The 19,229-nt window shown below is 41.0% G+C and overlaps 1 protein-coding gene across 1 annotated transcript; it reads right to left on the minus strand.

Annotated features, from left to right (window-relative positions):
* Positions 1-228: 228 nt before the first annotated feature.
* On the minus strand, positions 229-18,789 carry LOC121943866 (LHFPL tetraspan subfamily member 2a protein-like). The gene is made up of 3 exons (XM_042487447.2): positions 18,606-18,789; positions 4,822-5,507; positions 229-3,469 (listed from the first exon to the last, which is right to left on the minus strand). Exons 2-3 carry the CDS (start codon positions 5,225-5,227, stop codon positions 3,213-3,215), a joined length of 663 nt encoding a protein of 220 aa, XP_042343381.1. The 5' UTR covers positions 5,228-5,507; positions 18,606-18,789; the 3' UTR covers positions 229-3,212.
* Between the last annotated feature and the right edge of the window lie 440 nt (positions 18,790-19,229).

Consider the following 19,229-nt stretch of genomic DNA (forward strand, 5'->3'; position numbering starts at 1 on the left):
TAAAAAGGTATCAAAAGAAGTACTCTATTGGTATCAGTATAAATGTGCTGGTAGCTTGTTCATTTAAATGATACCCAGCCCTCATTAAAATCGTTAAAATTTATTTTGCAGTCCTGGTTGTAAAGCACCGGTCTAAGCTACTGTTGTGTGTTTTCTACTTTACACCTCTAGGTGTCACTGTTTTTTTCTTCAGAAAGTTTGGCTTTAACAGGAAAAAACATGCATGGATTTAAGAATGAAGGCCTGGTTTATTAGAGTACAAAGTACAGACTGTATCTCTCCTCACACACATCAACCTCTCATACATGCAGCATACAATGTGCCACGGATGCTGTTCCTCTTTTGTTAATGTAACAAAAACAGCGGACAGTCAACATATTAATTTAAGCACAGACAGACTAGAAATGTCTCATTCTCTCGGTCGACTCACTCTCACACTATAGTTGAATTATTGCACGTCATCTACAATGAATAAAAGCAATCACATGATGTTACATTTACAGCAACTTAATGAAGCGTGGCTGGGAAAATGAAAACAAGTGTACAAAATGAATGAAGCAATGTGAACAGGCCAAGTGCAAAACAGAATATCAGGTGATCTCCAAAAGCACCAAACCGATAAAGAGGTCCGCCTTAAAGGGATAGTTTGAATTTTTTTTGAAGTGGGGTTGTACATATCCATAGTCAGTGTGTTACATACAATAGATGGCTGCTGACACACTTCAAGTTTGTAGAAGCAGACTGAAGTACCACCACAGGAGATAAACAATGTACTGCTGTATAAACATGAAGCACATAAAACATAACATATTTATAACATTCTCACTGCTTTATCTTACTGTCAGACAACAATTCCCAATGGGGAAATGAAGCCGTTACATCGCTCTGTTCACAGCCGGACTCCACTGAGAAAAACAGTAATTTTACCTCGCTGAACACGGGAGCTGCTAGTCTACCCCTGCCTCGACCAGTTAGTTATTATCGTTGTGTGACTTTGGCATTTGACCCTTTGAAACCTGGATGGACATCACTATTTTTGTGTTGCATTCAGACACCTTCACAAGTATTTAACCATTCAAAATGTAAGCAAATTAGTTTGACTTCTTTTGAAAACATGGAACAAAAGGCAATGAGCAACTTGGCAAGAACGCTCCGCAAACTACAAGAAATTGGTAGATTTGGAAAATTATTTTAAAAGATGCTTGGGAAAAATGTCCAAAAAACTAAATTCATTATTATCATAATTGTACATTTTAAATTATTTTACAGGATTATTATTTTTTTAAGCACCTTTTTTCCAGGTTTTTTCCTTGGTTATTTATTTTTTCTTTGTTTTTTAAAATAATTTTCAGATGATTTCTGTGTACTTTCTAAAAAGTTTTTGTTGAGTTTTGGTTTATTCCTTCATAAGTTACTCATTTGCTTCTATCTACGTTTTTTTAAAAGACATCAAGCCAATTTCCTAAGGTCTCAAAGGGTTAACAGGGTTAGTTTGGATTCACTTAAGTCACACAATTACACAGACAAACTAACTGATCAAAGAGGCCGTAGACCAGTTGCTCCTGTCTTCAGCGAGCCAAAATTACCGTTTTTGTCATAGGACTCTTGTATCTTTGATGAGAGCACATGAAATGAAACTGCTTCAACGTCTGGAGGGACTGTTTGACAGAAAGGTTAAGCGATAAAAATACTCTCAATATCACATACACTTAACACAATTAATTTGGATTTTTTTTAAGTGGGACTTTGTTTAGGTGGCTAAAATATATTTTACTACTGCCCCCGTTCACAACAGCTTAGCTTCTGTGTTGGCACTCCTGTCACTTCTCCAAACTGGGAGTGTGCAGACAGATGTATGTAATTCACTGACTATAGATAATACCCCAATAAACCCCACTTCAGACAATCTGAAATATCCCATCAATCACAGCAACACTGATGGCCCATTTTGCATTCATCTAGCAAAGGCTTAACAGGTACCTTTTGAATTTGTACCCACTTCTTTTCATAGCACACCACGCAGATCTTGTCTGTGTGGTGTGCCATGATAAGCTCTGGTGCTGCCTGCTTTATCTCACTGCGAGCAAACATCCCCTCATGAAAGTTCACCGCAGTGAAACATAAGGCAAGTCTCTGTTCCTTTTCTGCTCTGTTCACACACTCTGTCATTTAATAAGCTGCAAGAGAGCCACAAACAATCCGTTTAACAGGCGAAACTCCCTTTAAAGTGAACAATCCCTTAAGTGGCACATGTGAAGTTAGCCAACATTTAATGTCTGTCACACACGCAGACACACTCCCACACATATGCAAGCTGTTGTTGGGAGTTTTAATGGACACATCTGCTAGTATTCAGTGGTTTGTTGAGGTTTGCAGGTGAACCGTGTGAGTGAACATTATAATGACAACTTGCAAACTGTTTGGCAGTGTTTAACCCGTCCACAATTACACTAACAACACATACACTATCAATTTCTTTAACCAATCTCCTGCTATTCCAGTACAGTGGCTTTTTTAACCCTTTGAAACCTGAACTAATAGGTTTGATTTCTTTTAAAAAACAAAGGAAGAGGGCAATAAACAACTTCACCAGACATGGTCCAAATATTAGCAAGAAATTATTATTTTTTAAAGTTACAAGAAAATTACCTGAAAATAAGTAACATAATTGTAAATAAAAATAATAGCCACTATAAATATAGCTTTCAGGCCATTTTACCCTATTTTTTGGTAATTTCTTATTACTTTTTACCGATTTCTTTAAATTTGTGGGACATATCCTGCCACGATGGTCGTTGCCTTTTCCTGCATGTTTTTTCAAACCAATTTGCTCAGGCTTCAAAGGGTAAAATAGCTTGTGAAAGGCGTCGAAATGCAACACAAGAAAACTGATGTAGGTCCGGGTTTAAAAAGCTTAAGAAGAGAATTTTTACAAAAATAAACAGTATCTTGGTCGTATCATTGAATACATCTACAGGTAATGTTCCTTTGCCTGCTGCTGTACCAGAGCCTTTTTGGCAGATTAACCTGAAGATGTAGGTAGGCATGAACCCTATGCCCAACTATTTAAAAACACAGCTACAAAGGAGTCTTTCTTCTTAACAATATCACTCAGATTAACGTTTATCTTCCCTCCACTGAGCTACAAGTGTCCATTTAAAAGAAATTACAAAAATGAGGACTTCCCAGAGTTTCTCAGGTTTTCAGAAGGCTCACAGCAGGCAGATCAGACTCTTCCCCTCCTCGATCTCCTCCTGAACCTTATCGCTGGAGGTGGCAATCTCAGCCTGCGCAGACAAAACAGCACACAGGAAGGACCCCAGCGTCCCTCCTATCGCTGCATAGAACGCCCAGCCGAGCGAGCACAGAGCCGGCCTAAAGGGCGAGGCCTCTGGGCCGCAGTAACCGATCACCTTCTCTGAACCCCAACCGGCAGGGTACAGCATGAGGCCCACCATCAGCAGCAGGCCTGGAGGGAGAGCAGACGACGAGACAAGGGCTTTAGTCACGTATACGTAAACACTGGAGCTGAAAGCACAAACAGATCAGTGCAGCTGCTAAGACGGTGACTCAGCTCTGGTAAAGAATACATGTATTTTTCAGCTGACAAGCAATTGATTTGTGATGAGAGTAAAGACCACATTTGACTGCTTCCACAATGATGTCACAGGACGACAGACCTGTGTGGCCAAACACACCTGTGGGAGCTCATTGTTGTAGAAACATGCGGCAAGACTTGGAGAGGTTTCGTTTGAATATCTAACCTCAAAACTAGGAAAAGTGCGATGGAACGCCACTAGATGCTGCCAACTTGTAAACTCAACAGCAACAGAAATTCCCTAAAGGCTACAGCATGATTATGAAACATACAATACGCTTGTGTAGGCGTGTAGCCACTATAAACTCACAGATTACAAATTATTAGCATTAGGTTTAGTTGCAAATGAGACATAGCCAGTCAGCTTCTTGAGTTTGATTCTTTTCTGCTTTTTCTGAGCTCAGTCACCAGAACGTGCAGGTCAGAGGCTGCATGTTGAGCAGGAACTTTCAGTTTCCTTCCTTTAAACATGTTAACCCTGGGTATGCATGGCAATGAAAAAAACATGTATAAAATTACGTATATGTTTGATTTTTTTTATGGTGAAGTCATTATATATACATTGTAGGCTAACATATTTTTGCAAAGTCAGCTAAAAAGTGCACACTTTTTCTTCTTCTTATTCTTTTTATTTTACTTCAGACCTCTGTTTTGCAGAAACTGCAGTAGATCTTTGTCTCATCTTTCTGAGTTATGTTCCCGAAGATGTTTTTTTTTTAAAAATTTGGTTTGGTAAGGTGACATAGTGGTATGGTGTGTGCATATATACACACACAACATATCACATTTTGTCAGGGAGAGAACTATTAAGACCTGAACTAATTTATGTCATTGTCCTTGGTGCTTTTGAAGTCTGAAATTAAGAATTAAGATATTTGATATTAGATAAAAAATAAACTAGAAAATTAAATCATGTTAATTTTGAGTTGAAATTGTATGAGTTTTATTCAGGTGTGTAACATATACAATAATATGTAGTAATGTTTGTGGTGTCCTGTTGGCCTTGTGGCTGGTTTGATTTAAGCTGCGGATCTTTATTACATGTCTCTCTCTCTCGCTATCCTCAGGTTTTTCTTTTCTGTCTCTAATGTACACTACTATACTCAAATAAAATCAATTCCATTTTGAGTGAAACTGATTCCTGAGAGCACAGTTTTTGTGTAAGATCTGGACATCATTTTTCTCTGTCAGACTTGTTAAACACACACATATAGATGTCTCACCTGCGATGGCCTGAAGCAGTCCGCAGATGTTGAAAATGCTCTTCCTCAGGATGCTCTGGAAGCACAGGCTGAAGATGGAGATGCAGGCCACTACTCCGAGCACCAACATCCCTGCTGCCAGAAACAACATGGCGGCCTGCCAGAAGCCACTGGCTACTTCTCCAAATGTCCTCGCATAGGACCCACAGCTGACCCCGACCCCCCGTGCCCCGACGCGCAGGCAGCGGCTGTACAGGCCGAGAGATGGTCTGTACTCCCCCGAGTCCACTCCCGCCCCACTCGCGCTGGACCGAGGGAAACCCAACAGCCAATCCGAGCTCATGAAGGCAATGAGCTCAGCAAAGGCCACTATAATACTGAGCAGCGTCCAGAGCATGGAGCGGCATGTTACAATAACATGGCACATGGCGTTAACTCTTTTTAAGGTGGTTACAACCAATGATAAAAAAAAAGAAATTCTTGAAGCCCTTTAAAGTGACAGAGCACTGATACTGGTTTAAATTCCTTTCCTTACAAAGAAAAAGATCCAGAACATTCCCTGTTCAGATTTTATCCTCACTGAGCAGATGTTTTTCCTCCTCTCACGATTCTTCCTTCTTTGAAGCAAGGTCCGGCTCTGGTCATCCCAAACAGCTACAATGCACCGAAGCAGCTTCCCTCAGCCATGGTACCGTCTGAGAGCACACCTACAGACACAGACGCACAGGAGGGTCAGGGACACACTTTGTCTACAATCGTCTGCATGAAGTGGGAGAAGATTACATGCACACGAGGGAGGGAAAAGAGGAGCTCATTATAAGAAGGATGAGCAATGACTGATTTCCAAAACAATATCTGGAAGCCAGCTGCTTCTCACATCATGTGGGTTATTTAAAAAAAGAAAGAAAGAAAGAAAACCCATACAAACGAAACAAACACAACTGTTTAATCATTTAGTGAAAACGGATTTGCTGTCGACTTACACTTCTTTGCTGTATTGGCAAGACTCCGGCAATACAACACATACCACAATACAAGTCACTATTTAACATATTGGGATGTTTTGCAATACTGTAAGCAAGGCGATACAGTTTGGTATTTTTTAAATCTAACTTTAGGGAAATCTGTCATAGAAACCACTCCACAATATGCATAAAATTTGAGTAGAAAAAGTTTACTTTTTTAATGCAATCAGAACAGAAGGATATGTATTTATCATAGCTCCTGTAGCACAATAATAAGCTTGAGAGACTGAAATGGCAGAGTTATATGAACTGAAGACAGATTCCAGCACTGCTATGTAGCAGTCGGAGGGAAACCCGACACAACACGTGTAAACTGTGTGAAAGTCCTGCCATTGTAAGTTAAATGGAAAAATGCAAACTGATCTGGCATTATTAGGCAATAATGTGTGGGAACCACATAAAGTATACTTTAAACAGCAAGCTGAGGGCTGTTTAAAATCAGTTCAATGGCCACGACTGGCCCCTAGGCCTGACTTTGGACATGCCTGCCATACACAGTGAATCATCAAGTTCTCTTGTGTTTGTCACACAGGAAGTCTAATTTGTACCATTGTCATCAAACAGACCCGAGATCTTCCCACAGGGCACTACTTCACATTCACTATCAGCCAGCTGTGAGTGTAGCATGAGCAACACTTCCAGATGTCTGTTGGGACAGTTGAGATGAATCACACACACACACACACACACACACACACACACACACACACACACACACACAAACACAAACACACACACAAACACACTCACACTCACACTCACACACAACTGCAAGTTTATGCTGCCTTCATTTTACTCACACATACTGGGCCTTTCTGTGATTGATTTTATCTACAAAATGACAGGAGCCCTGTGTGTTTTGCCACTGAGCGGCTGTCAACACAGATCAGCGCAGAGCTCTGTTACAGCACGCCGCATTTCACAGTAACAGACAGTGTAACACGCAGATCTCCAATGCTGTGGCAAGCACACACACGACACCAACTCAAGCTCTGTCGTTCACTCAGCTCGCTATTTAAAAGTCTGAATAAGAATCTTTGTTCTTTATTCAACAAGCAATCAAAACCTGATTGCAAATAACTCGTAACCTGTTACAGATGACATCTTCAGCGCTCTCAGTCTCATGTGCGTGTGTGAGTCAGTGTTCAAGCTTGTGTCTGAGCGAGCATATAGGTCCCAATCAAAGTGATTGTGATACTGTTGCTATGTTATGATTTCGTTGCTGTGGCCACACTGGCCTCCACACAGCCGTGGTCTCGTGGGAGCACGCAGGGTTTCTCAGAAGCCCTCTGATGTCATGATCCAGCAGTATGATACACACAGGAAAATATGTGGGATCTGGTTTAAACGCAGCGAGGTCGACTCTGCTGTCTTGGTGCATCTCACTGCTGGAGTCAGTGATTTCCCCAAAAGGTTGTGAAAAGTTCAAAGGGCCTATTCATACAAAATACTAAAAAAAAATCTTTATTTCCTTATCTCTTGTGGTATCTTGCCATGGAAATATTGTTGGATTTATCTGCCCAGGTTTCGAGATAAATGTTCCACCCAAATATAATGGATGCAAATGAAATTTAACTCATGCCACTCAAAACAATAAAATAGTACCTTGATGATCTTGGTGATATGCCATTTTCTGTCATTTGATTTCGTCAATTCGACGTGTATTTCTGTGCTGGAGGATGGCATTGTTTTCTTTAGTTTTGCCCTGACAAATCAGCCCGCGTGATGTTCCCATCACACCCACATCATGTTTAGTCACCACAGAAGATGTGGTAACAAAGGATTGAGCAGTTCTTCTGTGAGTCAACCTCAAACAATCTGCACCGTTGTATCCATTAATTCCACTCTTGTTGCCACTTTTGTGTTAATTTCTGTCCCCCTTTTTTCCTGGATTTAGCTGTATTTCTGGCTCTAGTTTAAGATGATTAAGTGTCCATACCCAATCCCATTTATAAAGCTTTGCTTGGTCGATTGTTACTCCAACAAAAGGAATCAGCCATCAACGAGCATAACATCAGAGCTTTGGACATTTGAAACGCTGAAACAGTAATTTGGGCATATTAGAGTGCTGAAGAAAGGCTATCAAAATATATTTAAACTAGAATTGCTGTCTCACAGTTGAATGTGCTAGTGTAGTTGACCTTTAACCTTATGGATATAAAATGTCATCGGTTCATCACTTTATACAAATTATTGTGAAAATTGTGGATCAAGATCATTTTTTTCTAGTAAGACACATTGCCATTTAATTAATTAATTCTTTTAAATATAATTTGCCTACATTTTAGCCTATTAGATTGTGGGCAGAAATCTCTCACATCTCAAATTCTGGGAACATTCTTGCATTTCACAACTTGATACCACTGGAGGTAACCTAAGTGAGAAGTACGGTGTTTTGGGGTTTTTCGTAATGTGGGTGACAGGGCTCTTTAAAAGTGTATCAGTCTAATAGATTTATAAGCTTCACATAAAAGATAAGAGAGGCTCGTTAATCTGATAATAGTGGACAATTCGGTCATGTTATTGCTGTAATTCTTGGTGAATGTGTCACTGTTGGTGATGAAAAGTGCAGCACAAAAACATTCATTAAGAGTTACAAGTCTGCCTGATGTCCCGAAGGGAATAAATGTGGTATTAGGTTAAACATAACCTCCCCGCCAGCCTCCATTCAGGATGGTAAATCATCCCACTATGTCAGCAGGGAATGAACAGGGGATGTTGTGTACAGTCTGATACGATCTGAGTCAGTTCAAGGCCAAAACACTTCAGACATTTCCCTGGCCACAAAATAAGAGTATTATCTCATGCCACTAAAAAAGGCCGGCTGAATCATCTGAGGTCGGGGTCGAGTAGAAACCAGCACATCTGGGTCATAATAACAAAGTCACAGGCGTGACAACATCTGAAGAGCGGAGGTATGAGATTTGAAACACTGAACATGCGGCTGTAATTCTGTTCAGCCGGATTCAGTCGTGTCTGCAGTTCATGGCTGTGTTTTCAAGTAGTTCTGCTGGGAGAGGTTTGTTGTGCGAAAAGTTTGTGTTCAGGTTTGCTTTGTCTCAAGCTTGACAGCGATGCCTATCTGTAAAATTCCCCGTAAGGTTTATTTGATTCTATCTACTTCGCTCGAATTTCAGGGGCATTTTTCCACTTAAAATTAGCTTGTTCTCATTCTACAATTTTGCATCCTAATTAGAGATTTCATGTGTGAGCCAAAATACACAGTCTACATATAATTACCCAGCTTGAAGATAAACCGCTGGAGTAAATTTTAGTTTCAAGTGAGCTGAAAGTTGGAGCAGGATAAAGAAGCTATAGTAACATTACCATCCATTATCAACCAAAAAGGAAACTGCAGAAATAAACAGGAAGCACACAGGAAGCATCAGTGTCTGTCCGACAGCCTCTGAAGCACAGATATGCATTGTGAGCACGATCTGTCAACCTATCTTGTTGCAATCTAAGTTGTCGATCCTGAAACAGGTTTCTGCAAAAAATAAAAAATAAATAAAAGGAATGTCTGCAGAAACGTTTGCATTTGTGATTCTACTTCCAGGAAATTAGAGAAAAAAGTACAATATAATCAGGTATTTGAAGTGTGTTTATGTGTCTGAGGAGGGTTTGGGTGCGCCCTATTCTATTACAGTCCTCGAGTTTATTCCAGGCCTCCTCACAAAACCTCCTTATTGTTATCACACTTTCACACAACAGCACTCGCTCAGCCTGACTCACCACACTGACGGTGTTTTACCACTATTTATAGCAACTATGACAATACAGAAACGTTGTTTTTTACATCCTGAATAAACATATGTGTTACATGTTTGTTTGCAAGGAGCCACCCAGGCTTCAGTTTTAGTTTCTCTGTGCAGTTTGAGTTTATGGCTGATTATAGTCCATCCAGGCCGGGCATGGTACTGTCTGTTGAGACTACGATGCCCTCAAATTAGCAGCTCTGCCTCTTTAAACTACAGGGATGGAGCCTAAACATGCCTCGTCGCAGCAGTCAGCAGGCACCTTGTGTGATCTCCCCCAAGTTCTTACAGGAAATCTCTTCAGTCGTACCTCATCACAACTCTCTGTAGTCTCACTGAGGACGGCCCTCAGAGGGAGGTGAAGGGACTTTATCTAGTGGGGCAAAAAGCAGAGGATTTGGAGGAAGTTTGTTGACAATGAGCATTACTGATTCTAACAACCACAAGAAGCTTGAACATAATGAACTTTATTTGATACTGTCTTCAACACTAGATTGTTTATGTTCCAATTATTTGAACTCGAGATTCTAATCTCAAAGTAAATCTGCTGATTTGCATGTGTCTCTAAAATTTAGCACGAACGTTAACTTGGACTCATGCATGAGATGATTACATTTTGGTGGTCATAAAGGTCAAAGGTCAAGGTCACTGTGAACTCGTCTCTCTCGTTGTTATGAACACAATATCTTAAGAACACCTTGAAGTAATTTCTTCAAATTTGGTACAAACATCCACTTTGTGTCAAGGATAAACTTATCAGACTTTGGTGGTCAAAGGTTACTGTGACCTTGCGTGTGGCTCATTCTCAGCATAATGTCCAACAAAAACACTTTTCTGGCCATTACTCAATGTCAAAACCCAGAAACAGAAGGGGAGAGTTTTGGTCAAATACTGAATTGCCCGACTTGAATTGTGCTCATAGATCTTCTAAGCTGCAGGGTTGAAGATGTGTGTGAAGTATCCAGGTTTTCACAGACACAGATGTAAACTGTAACTGCAACTTGACTGATTTGTGAAGGTATAAAACCATGAAGTGAGTAGTGTTTGTGTATGTGCACACTACAGTGTCACTTAGCGAGCAGTAAGGTCACTACATCCTGAAACTGATTAATACTTTCCGCTTGTTTGCTGCTTGTAGAAAAGACTTCTGGGAAAGTGCTTGAACAGCACTGCCATGGCAAGGTCAAGATTCTCTGTGTGTTTGCGTGAGCGCTGAGGGAGAAGCGCTTTACACTTCACGGCACATCAGACACTCCGAATTATGACTTATTCATAACCCGGGTGATCAAGGCGCTGTGGGTGAGAGGTCTCTGCCTCCCAGTTGCTTTTGGTAGATATGTATCTTCAAACTGTCAGATCTTTGTTGCTGCAGCTCTCCATGCGCCTGTGGAGTCACCGTCATAGATACGCATCATCACCAACACTGACAGACCATGGGGTCTTATGCTTCTTTCATGAATCCTCTACGATGCTGAGCCTGACTGATGATACAAGAGATAATGCTACAAGATGAAAGCAGAAATGTGGTTCTGCATCTGATCTGGACCTGCTCATTCCCACACTGCTATGCTGTCCTGACACAAACCAAGCCTGCCACACAGGATAATATGCATGTAGTGAGGGCCTGAGGCCAACTCACACACGGTTTTCCAATCCTTCATCCAGCGAGCCAACATGAACAGTCTCCATGCTGCTACGAGACAAACTTTCTCTCATGGAATTTACAAAAAATACAATCCACGGGCCGACAGCCAGACATGTGGACTACACGTTTGGCTGTGAAAACCTGTTGGCCTGTATGCTCAATAAAGTTTCTACTAATGAAGCGGAACATCGGTTTGAGCCGAGCCCTTTCAAAGCCCCGGACGAAGCGGCGAATGTGGGTCAGTCATTTGGCAGTTGGCTTGAGGAGCCCGCTGAGTAGTAAATCTAGAGTAATTGGTCTGAGATATCAGCAAATGCTCTGGTAGCATGCCAAGGTGCTGAGGTAATGAGTGCTGGCCACTGTGGTCTGTTCTAGAGAGTGAAAGTGAACAAGGACTGAAGGTGGGTGGTTGAGATATCCAGTTGACCCAGATTGTTATAGAAAGACGTTAGAAACAGAGAAACTATTCCATTCGTTTACATAAATATAAAACTTGTGAGGGATGATGGAAATGTTGTGTTTATCCATAAAGGCACGAGCCTGTCCCTGTTTAGGAAAGCGTGTTTGAGCTGTTGGATCACCCACCCAGATCAGATGACCCCCAGCAGATCTGGGCTGGGAGGACTCCATTAGCTCATTTTTTTCCAAACGCACAGATCCTGAACCAGAAACCTCAAACCAAGGCAATCTGTTCCCTAAGCTGCTGCGCCTTGTCTGGTCTGGTCATGCAGCTGGACCAGCCAGGAGGAAGGCCCTCAAACCAAAACCACATAAAGAGGCTTCATCATCTTCAGGGCTGCACAGCTACTCAAACAAAATGTGGAAACTGAAGAAAGCACAGGCTGCTGATGAGGGTTGAAATTCCCTTTGTGTCTCAGATACACCTTTTCCATTAACATGGAACCAATTCCACTCTGGTTCCTGCATCTTTTTTTGAATTGTTCTTCGCATTTTGACAAAAAATAAATTGGTTCAGAACCAGAAAAGTTGATTCTCAGCTGGAACCAAAACATATCAGGATTTACTTGACCTGTAGTTTGAACCGTAACGACACCAGTGGGCTAGTCATAGTCTACAGTTTAGAAAGAGAGGATGGAGGCAGCAATCGGGAAGTCAAGTCAGAAATTATCAAAAAGAGCATGCAGTGGTCTCACTGATAGCTGGTCCATGCTTGTTTTTAGGGTGAAAACAAAAATCTGTAAAGACAGAATAACACATTGCAGACAAACGATGTAGTCCGCATTGTGGGCTGGTTCACCATTAAACACCAAAGCTCCAGAAACCTCAACAGGTTCAAGAGCCAGAGCTAATGTGGTAGAGAAGGAGATGGGACTTGAGTAGGGCTGTATCGGAGAATTATGCCAGTTGAGATTTTTTGTTTTAACTTTTATTGTTTTCATGGTTCACGTATAACATACAATTTAGTCTTTCCTTGAAGTAACTTAATTGTTTGGGTTTTTTATTTTATTTTATAATGTTCATTTTGGAGTTGGATTCTGATTTTAGATTTTTGTTCTATGTTGTATGTGACAACATTCATGTAATACAGTAAACAAAATAACAGCACAAACAGCAGATTGCAAATGCGCGACAACATATTTAGCCAACACTAGAAATCAAACAAGCCCTTGAACGTGAACCGCTTTCAGTTGAGAACTGTCCGCTCCATCAGAATCATATGCCTCCCATCTTATCCATTACCTTTATCAGTGCCAGCATGTTTTTCTGACAGTTGCATATTGCAAAACAATGATGTTAAACTCATGCGTCTGCACCGCTGGAAAGTTGCAACGAGAATGAATCATGGTGGAGAAGAAGAAATAGTCCAAAAGGCATTCATTTCATTAGGAAAGATGACAAAAGCACTGTTGTTATGTCTGTTAAATGATCTTTTCAAATAAGGGTCGAAACATCAGCAGTACGCTTAGACATCTTTCTAGCCAACGCGGTCTTAAATTCCAGGAATGTCATGTATCTGACTCGAACACAACCGCCACTGTTTCCTAACCGAGCAGCATATATACGAGGGTAAATATCCTGTTATGATAAATGGACTTGCACTTGTGTAGCTCTTTTCTAGTCTTCTGACCCCTCAAATCGCTTTTACACTACATGTAACATTCACCCATTCACACACAATTTTATATTATGGTGGCCAAGGCTACCATACAAGGTGCCCCCTGCTGCTCAGTTTCAATACATTCATATGCACTTCCACTCCAACAGAACAGCCATCAGGAGCATTTTGGGGTTCAGTATCTTGCCCAAAGATATTTAGACATGAAGACTGAAGGAGCCAGGGACCAAACTGCCAATCTTCTCATTTATGGACCACCCGCTTTACCTTTTTTTTTTCTTTGCATAAGAAAACCTGAATTACAACGAAATTTGTACAAATCTTCTCTCATGTCATCTACACTATGTTTAGAATCACAGCCAATAAAACCAGAGTTCCTACACTTCAGGCAATTCGGATTTAAGACTTTTAAAAGAATTGTCTTGATGCTACCCAGCACGAAATTTAAGATAAATTTTACAATAAGCAAAACTGAAGAAGAAAAAAACATGAGCTGACATTAATTACTTGGGATAACAGAGGATTTTGCCAAAATATTTATTGGAAAATAAAGCATGACTGTTTGGTGAGGCATTTTGTTACTTACTTTTTTTGGTTAAAACATTACCAATTATTTTGAGATTTTACAATGCAGCATCAGAAAAAAAAAATCATTAAGTCTTACTTCCAATGTCTTAGCATGTTGGAGACTTTTGAAAGATTGATTTAAGACATTTTAATATCAATTAAGGCCTTAGATTAAGAAATGCAATGCCTTTGAAGACTTCTTAAGGATCTGGGTGAACCTGTATAACAGTTGTGTTGACGACGATGAAAAACTGTGTAGGTCTACTTTTTCCCCACACAGAAAACTGATCAGGCATCAATTAGATTGATTGATAAAGAATCACAACGATAACCAGAATCGAAAAAGGCACTATCATCATACGATCTTCTCAGTTTCCATCCCTAATCTGAGAGGATCAGGAAAACAAAAACCGTTGGAGATATGAACATAGTATGATACCAGTCAGAGTTGGGCAGGACCAAACATATCCCTCTCTCATAAAAGAATGCAGGTAGGCTCCAGGTGAAGTGACGCAGAATGAAGCAATGTAGTTTGAATACTGAACATACACCTCCCACACACTGGGAACATATCACACCCTCAGCGCCCAATTTCTCAATCAATTGCCTGTTAATTTTCAAGGAAAGGCTCTGTTCTGGCACAGCAGAGTGTATGACATAATAAGAGACAAGCCATAACATTAGTCGGAGTAGAAACACCCATCGCCTCAAGAGATGCCTTGTAAATTTTCATTTTCATCCACTGAACAACAGATCGACACTGAGCTCCTCTTTGCCCCCGGCACTCTGAAACACAGATGTGTGAACCTGTGAAACCCAAACCATGACTATACCATCCGAGGTGACGAGAGAACAAAGCCTTTCGGACAAAGATGTGAGAACATGCGCAACAAACTAATGAGTTATACATTATGACTCCCACACCTAAAAACTTGTAGCCTCAGGGAGGCAAACATCCACCTGCTTTCACAGGATGATACAGAGAGACGGCAAAAGAGTGAGTCATGCAAAATATACAAAGAGACACAAGATTAACGTGAAGCTTTCTCAGCCCTCCCAGATATTATGAAACAACCCAACTGCTCTCTTCAAGAGCTCTAACCATAACCATGTGAGCCGCTGCTTTGGTAGCCCTCCATAAACAGCGCATGAAAGAAGAGAAAATGTTTCCCATGGATAGGCATTTACCACAACTTGTGTCTCATTAACTTCAGCCAGTGAGTGATGGCTGCCATCAAATGCATGTTTGGTGCTCCAGAGTTAGTTTATATTTATTTTACAGACCTAGATTAAACACTATAAAACAATTCAAGCTGTAAAAAGCCATTAAACGTTATTCCCCGACTGTGTATAGAGAGTGAAGACGTGCCAGCAGTTCTAACTTTCAAATACAAGCGGGGGGCCTGAGGTTTCAATGACAAGAAGAGGCCCTGAAATGTAAACAACAAGTCAACAGCAAAAAGCCCTCCAACAGTGTGCTGAAACAATACGGCTCACTTTATGACGCACAAACACAAAAACAAATACACACCAATAAACTGTGAAAAAGTGCCAGCCTGTGCTCACTCGTCCGGGTGTAATTGCATCAAAACGCATGACTTCCCCAGAGAAAAGTGTGAGCCAAGCCCGTTTGTGCGAAAGTGTTTGTGCGTGCATGTGCCAAAAAGCTTGAATAAAGTCGGCCCTCTTCATCTGGTGCCACTCAACTCAGACAAAAGGCCGCACAAAGACGTGCCGACACCGGCCCCCTCACTCACTCTTCAGCTCTCAAAGACATGCCACCATCGGCCCAGAATGCACTCCTTCATTCTCAAAGACAGGCCGCTGTGGCCCCTAACCTATTCAATCTGTGCAACACCCCGGCCCCCTCACTCCCCATGCTGACTCTGTGGTGGCCCCTCAGCTTCTGACGCACAAAGCCCCTCAGTGACCCTCACATTTCACTTACACAAAGACAGGAATGACATGCTCCCCCCTCACTTCTTCAGCTCTCTCGATTGTTTCTACAAAGATGATGAATGAACACACAAACTTTCTTCTCTACACTGTCCCTTTTTCAGAGATGACTGACGCACCTCATGGGTGTTTCTTGCATGTTGACTAATAACTAACAGTCGCATATACTTCATATGTTATAAAAGTTTTTTGATAGGTTACAATTCGACCTTCAAGGCATCTACTGGTTTCCATTAATTTGCCATATGAAAACCTGCAGAAACTTGCTTGTTATGTACGTAATCCATCATAAGAAACATTTTGTCATCGCTAAGCTACCACCGAGTGGTAACATAGTTGTGAAATTTGATGTTTTTCTCTCCAAGATGAGGAGCACTGCATCGACAAGTTAATCTGGCACTAGTGAAGCACTGAATATAGAAAGAAAAAAAACAGGAACAGGAACTTTCTTGCATTAAAGGGGAAGTTCACTAATTTTACATCAGAAGATCAATATGCTTGTCATTGAAAGTACTACATGGCAAAATTTTAACACCCATTATTGAGAATTTACAAATTGCAAGATGATTTCCTTCTCTAATTAACTCAGTGAAGAACAATGGCGTCTTGGTATCCACCAAATAACCTAAAACCTGTCAACCTCTAATAAGCAACAATGTAAACTAGTGCGAGCAGATCTCCGCCAGGCAGTCAAGCAACCACCAGCACTAATCATAGCCACTCACTGATATGGACAAATTCTTAGATTTCTAAAAGACATGTTTCAGAAGCTCCCAGAAGCTGAGAAAAATATGTGCCTTCGTCTATTTTTAACATTACTGGACTTTGAACAGTATTAACTTCATTTGCACACTAAAGCACAAACAAAGCAGGAAATAACAACAATACACAAGTAAAACAGACAAAAAAAGAAACCATTTAACTATGTAGCCTGCTTACTTTTTTATGGTAGCACAAATATTGAGAAAAAAAATAGTATTTTAGTCTTAGTATTAGTATTTTAAGTCCACAAAATCATGCAGGCAAAATGCTCTGCTTCTAGATGCCCCAGGTGTGGAGGACGGAACAAAACCAGGTCCCGACCAGACTACAGAGACTAGCAGCCAGAGGAATTGTCTCGGCCAGCTTCGTTACAATCAAGATGGCAGTGAGGCTACAAAACAGGGACTATTTCATCTGGTAACACGCCAAACTTTAGTGGATATAACATATCAGGAATTTATCTGAGTCTCCATTTCAAAATCTGACTGCAAAATTTCTGTGGATGTCAGCTTTTATAGCTATGATGATGAAGGCAAAATATGGACTGCAACAGTTGGTGAGGCTTTTTGTTTTTAGCCAAGTCAATTTCCGGAAAACTTGCGTCAAATACCAGCCCGCAAGAGGAGCGAGTAGTCAGCAGTTAATGACAGAATACAGCAGTCAATAACACAGATTTTTCAATTACGAATCACTGCAACTGTGAGAGATCCTTGAGCACAGTCATAAATGTAAACACAACATATTAGGCTAATTGGCCATGTAGTTTGCAAGCTTAGCTGTGGACAGACAGGTTTACACACACACTGATGCACACTTAACACATGAACCCCTGCAGGTTTATGTCTGATGAAGATTAGGATAATTCTCAATAAGCAGTTTACAGCATAGCATATACAAAACTATCTGTAGGTTTGTTAGTGTTTTTCTACTCATAAATCCCTGAACTTCTTCTTGGACTCAAGACTTTCCACTGACGTCCAAAACACACATGCACGGGATGAAATCAATCACAGAAGAGGCGGGATTACCAGTTTATCTACTGTCTGTAAACCTCAATCCATCAATTTGACATGAAGCCACAAGATAGTATTTTTGCGTTTACTTCGAAGCACAGCTTTTCACTAATGAAAATATCTCCCTTTGCTATCACTACCATCCTGTGCTATGCTGCATCCAGTGACACGTAACAAGTTTGCACTTGTCGACTGGGGGCTGTCAAAACTCATTCTAGGAAAAGTTAGGCAGGTTCGGGCAATCACAAGTCAATTTCAGCATAAGTGCAACATAAAATAACTCCTGGAATTTGTTGGACTTAAAAAAAAGCTCATTTGTAAAAGTTTTTGAATACTCTGAGTGATGATGGCAATGCCCGTCTTTCATCACTTCACCATAGTTTGTCCTTGAACTCAGCAAGAATAAACACTACACGTTTTCCTGGTTTTGTTTAGGTTATGATGTAGCAGCACTTCCCCTCTCGGTGCAGTGTGCATCAGGCAGAGCTCCATGGGTGGCTCACACATAGATGGGCCCCCTCCCTGCACTTCAAGGACAAGGGGCTTGTGGTGGAAAGAGAAACTGAGAGCTGCTGAGTCCACATGTGTGAAAGTCAGTTTTAGTCATAAAACACTTAAAAGTGCTGCATATTAGGCTTCTAGTGGAGGTGATGTATCTAATGGGCACAGTGCTGTGATGCCCAACTGCTGCCAGATGTACCTGAACACAAAGCTGCAGCTGGAGAAATCTCGATCCAAAAAAGTCTGAAAATATCAAAGTCACCAGGTGGCATCGGCATCACAATCAATGAATCATGCGAACAGCTGCCAGTAAACACTTTTATGCAAGTAAAAGCTTGATTTTGAGTCTCAAATCAAGACTTATAACTGACAGTTAGAGGAACTTTAAGCTGAGAAGGACTTCTTGAACTGAGTGTGTGACTCTGTCAGCCAAAGAGGAGGTGTGTGAAATCAGTGCCTAAAACAGCAAAATAAAGTTTCCTTGTCACGTTGTTTTGTACTCACAGTAAGAGGAGGTGGAGATATTTTGCAGGCGCAGAGGTGAAGAAGGTGTCCTCTCTGTCTTTTGTTTTGACTCGCTGCTTCTCCTCCCGGTGCAGCACGAGCGCTCATTCACGCGAGTCTCCTTTCTTCAGGACGTTGTTCTCCTTCCTTCTGCCCTCACAGAAAACCGTCCCACTATCAAATGACGTCGGCCTTTCTCCTCTTTTCTCTCCTCCCTCCCCCTTTTCCCCTCCCCCGCTCGGTTTGTCAGGCAGAAAGAAGAGGAGGAAGAAAAGTTGCAGAGATGATGTGAAAGATGATGACGAGTTCCTGGATTTCGTCGCTTCGCTTTCCATAAACTCCTGCAATAAACGCGTCGAGGCTGATTGATTCACGCTTTATTCTCAGTTTTGTTCTTTATCTGTGAAATGCGATTCATCACAAGTTACAAGTTCTCCCTTTTTCCTTCCCTTGTAAGAATCATTTTCTCACACATCTTGGGTATAAGTAAGAAACACTCAGACATACTGAAAAAATGTGATTTGGAATAGAAAATAATGGAATCTGGATTTATGACAATGAGATTTGAAATACAATGACCCATCTCCAACTGAACCCATCAAAAAATTAACAATAACAGTACAA

The sequence above is a fragment of the Plectropomus leopardus genome, chromosome 4, assembly GCF_026936395.1.
Source record: "Plectropomus leopardus strain MGB_pleo_1.0 chromosome 4, ASM2693639v1, whole genome shotgun sequence".
NCBI classification, from domain to species: domain Eukaryota; kingdom Metazoa; phylum Chordata; class Actinopteri; order Perciformes; family Serranidae; genus Plectropomus; species Plectropomus leopardus.